This window comes from Trypanosoma conorhini, assembly GCF_003719485.1.
Source record: "Trypanosoma conorhini strain 025E chromosome Unknown Tco_14.4_contig_01220, whole genome shotgun sequence".
Lineage (NCBI taxonomy): Eukaryota > Euglenozoa > Kinetoplastea > Trypanosomatida > Trypanosomatidae > Trypanosoma > Trypanosoma conorhini.
Window position 1 is genome coordinate 1 of NW_021705307.1, and position 1,939 is coordinate 1,939.

The 1,939-nt window shown below is 58.2% G+C and overlaps 1 protein-coding gene across 1 annotated transcript, besides 1 other annotated feature; it reads left to right on the plus strand.

The window, feature by feature from the left end:
- Positions 1-70: 70 nt before the first annotated feature.
- On the plus strand, positions 71-1,846 carry Tco025E_09671 (putative retrotransposon hot spot (RHS) protein; the record flags this gene model as incomplete). The annotated part of the gene is made up of 1 exon (XM_029376482.1): positions 71-1,846. The coding sequence occupies one exon, from the start codon at positions 71-73 to the stop codon at positions 1,844-1,846; it is 1,776 nt and encodes a 591-aa protein (XP_029223420.1).
- A 28-nt stretch (positions 1,847-1,874) lies between these two features.
- Positions 1,875-1,891: a microsatellite.
- Positions 1,892-1,939: the final 48 nt, after the last annotated feature.

A 1,939-nucleotide genomic window follows, 5' to 3' on the forward strand; every position in this document is an offset into this window, starting at 1 on the left:
TGGTGGTTGGTGTTCAGCCGCAGTGCAAGGCAACAACAACTAACGATGGTAAAAAAAAATTAAGGAAAAAATGCCTGAAAAGAGAGCGAGGGCGCATGCTGCTAAGAAGAGGGGGCGTCCCACCACTAAAGTGCTGCAGGGACGGCGGCGGGCGAGGGCGGGGCCTGACGGCAACGCGAACCCGCCCGCAGCGCAGCCCCGAAGGGAGGAGGAAGCGCCACCGCAGCAGCGGCCAAAGTGGACCCTTGAGAGTCGCGTGGAGGAGGTACTGATGGAGGGAGAAGCCCCAGCCAGAGAGATGCTGCTGAACGACTTCCTTCGGGAGTACGTTGGCCCCAACAACGCCGTGGATGAATACGACAATGTTCCGATGGGGGTGTTTGCGCGGAGGCCAGACGAGTACGTCACGGACACGGAGCTCCTCGAGAGCATTGTTGGGTTGCCAGCGTACCGGCCGTACGCTCTCCGTGAAGAGCTGCGCAGGCTTGTGGGGAAAGAGGTGGTCACGCTCCGTGATCTGAGGGATGCTTCCTCGTGCTTCTATATCGAATCTAGGATGGCGTCGAAAAAACTTAGAGCAGCCCTTGAGGTGGCGAAGGCAGAAGCGGCAGGGCGGGAAAAAAACGAAAGGGCAAAGCGGAAGGAGGAAAGTTACAGACGACCGATACCTGAGGGTTTCTACGACTCGGTGTTCAACGCGAAGTGGAGCCATGTCTTGGGGTATCCCGAGGGCGCGGGGGAAGAAGCGGCGGTGCGAATGGAGGTGCGTGAGGGACAAGCGCCAAAAAGGTCGTGGGAGTTCCGTGCTTCCCGAAATTTTGAATTGGATAATGACGAGGTAGGCCAGTTCCGCCCGCCGCGCCCCACGCTGATGGTACTCACCTCCGAGCAGGGCTGGCCGCACTCGCTGCGGGAGGAAACAGTCACCACCGACTGCTACGTTAACTCCGAGATGGAGCGGGTGTGGGAGATCGTCGATAACGACATGTACGAGATGTTCCCCCCTGAAGATTGCGGGCCGCCTCACGTGCGACCACACTTCCTGCTTGGGACGTACGGGGTCGGGCGGTGGGTGAATGCCGGCGCCTTCATCCTATACAAACTGCTGCACTACGCTGGCTACCCAATTCGTTATGTTGTCTACTTCCTTGGTAGCGAGTTGGCGTACGTGTTTGACAAGGAAGATAAAACGGTGGAGAAATACGAGGGTGCGGAGGAGGTCAAAGAAGCTGTGAGGCATTTGAACGGGGACCTTGAAGAGAGAGGGTTTGCTATCTACGACGCGGCGGAGGAAAGGGGGCCGCCGCCGTCACATTTGGATTGTTGTGGGTATGGGATGGTTGTGGTGGCGTCCCCGAACGGCAATAACTTCAGAAGATGGGTGTCTGGAGCTGACTTCCATCACCCCGTCATGAGCTGCCCTAGCGAGAACGAGGTGAAGGCGATGTGTGCCTGGATGACGCGTGGCCGCCCCGCGCAGGAGCAAGTGGACTACTGGGAGACGGTCAAGCAGCGCATGCGGTTTGTCGGGCCGATTCCGCGTTACATCTTCACTGAGGCTGAGTTCAATGAGCACACTGCGGCAGTTGAGAGCGCCCTGCAGGCGATTGACGCCTCGGTTGCCAAAGACTACTTTGCCCGGGCAGATGAGAAGGTGTGGGGTCCGGGGAATCCATTTCATAAACTTGTGAAAATTGAGCTGGAACTTCGCGACTGCGGTGGTGATGTTATTCGTATCGCACCGGCGTGTGACTACATCGAGCAAAAGCTACTGGACCGTTTGTGTGAGGTACTGACCCTCGCAGAAGCTGTCGCGGTAATGTGGGGTGCTTCTCGCCTTCCTTGAAGGATCCTGAAAGCGTGTGCCCCGGATCCACACACACACACACACTGGAGGAGGACGGGCCCCTTGCGGGCGCGGCGTAAGAAAAAGAGGGGG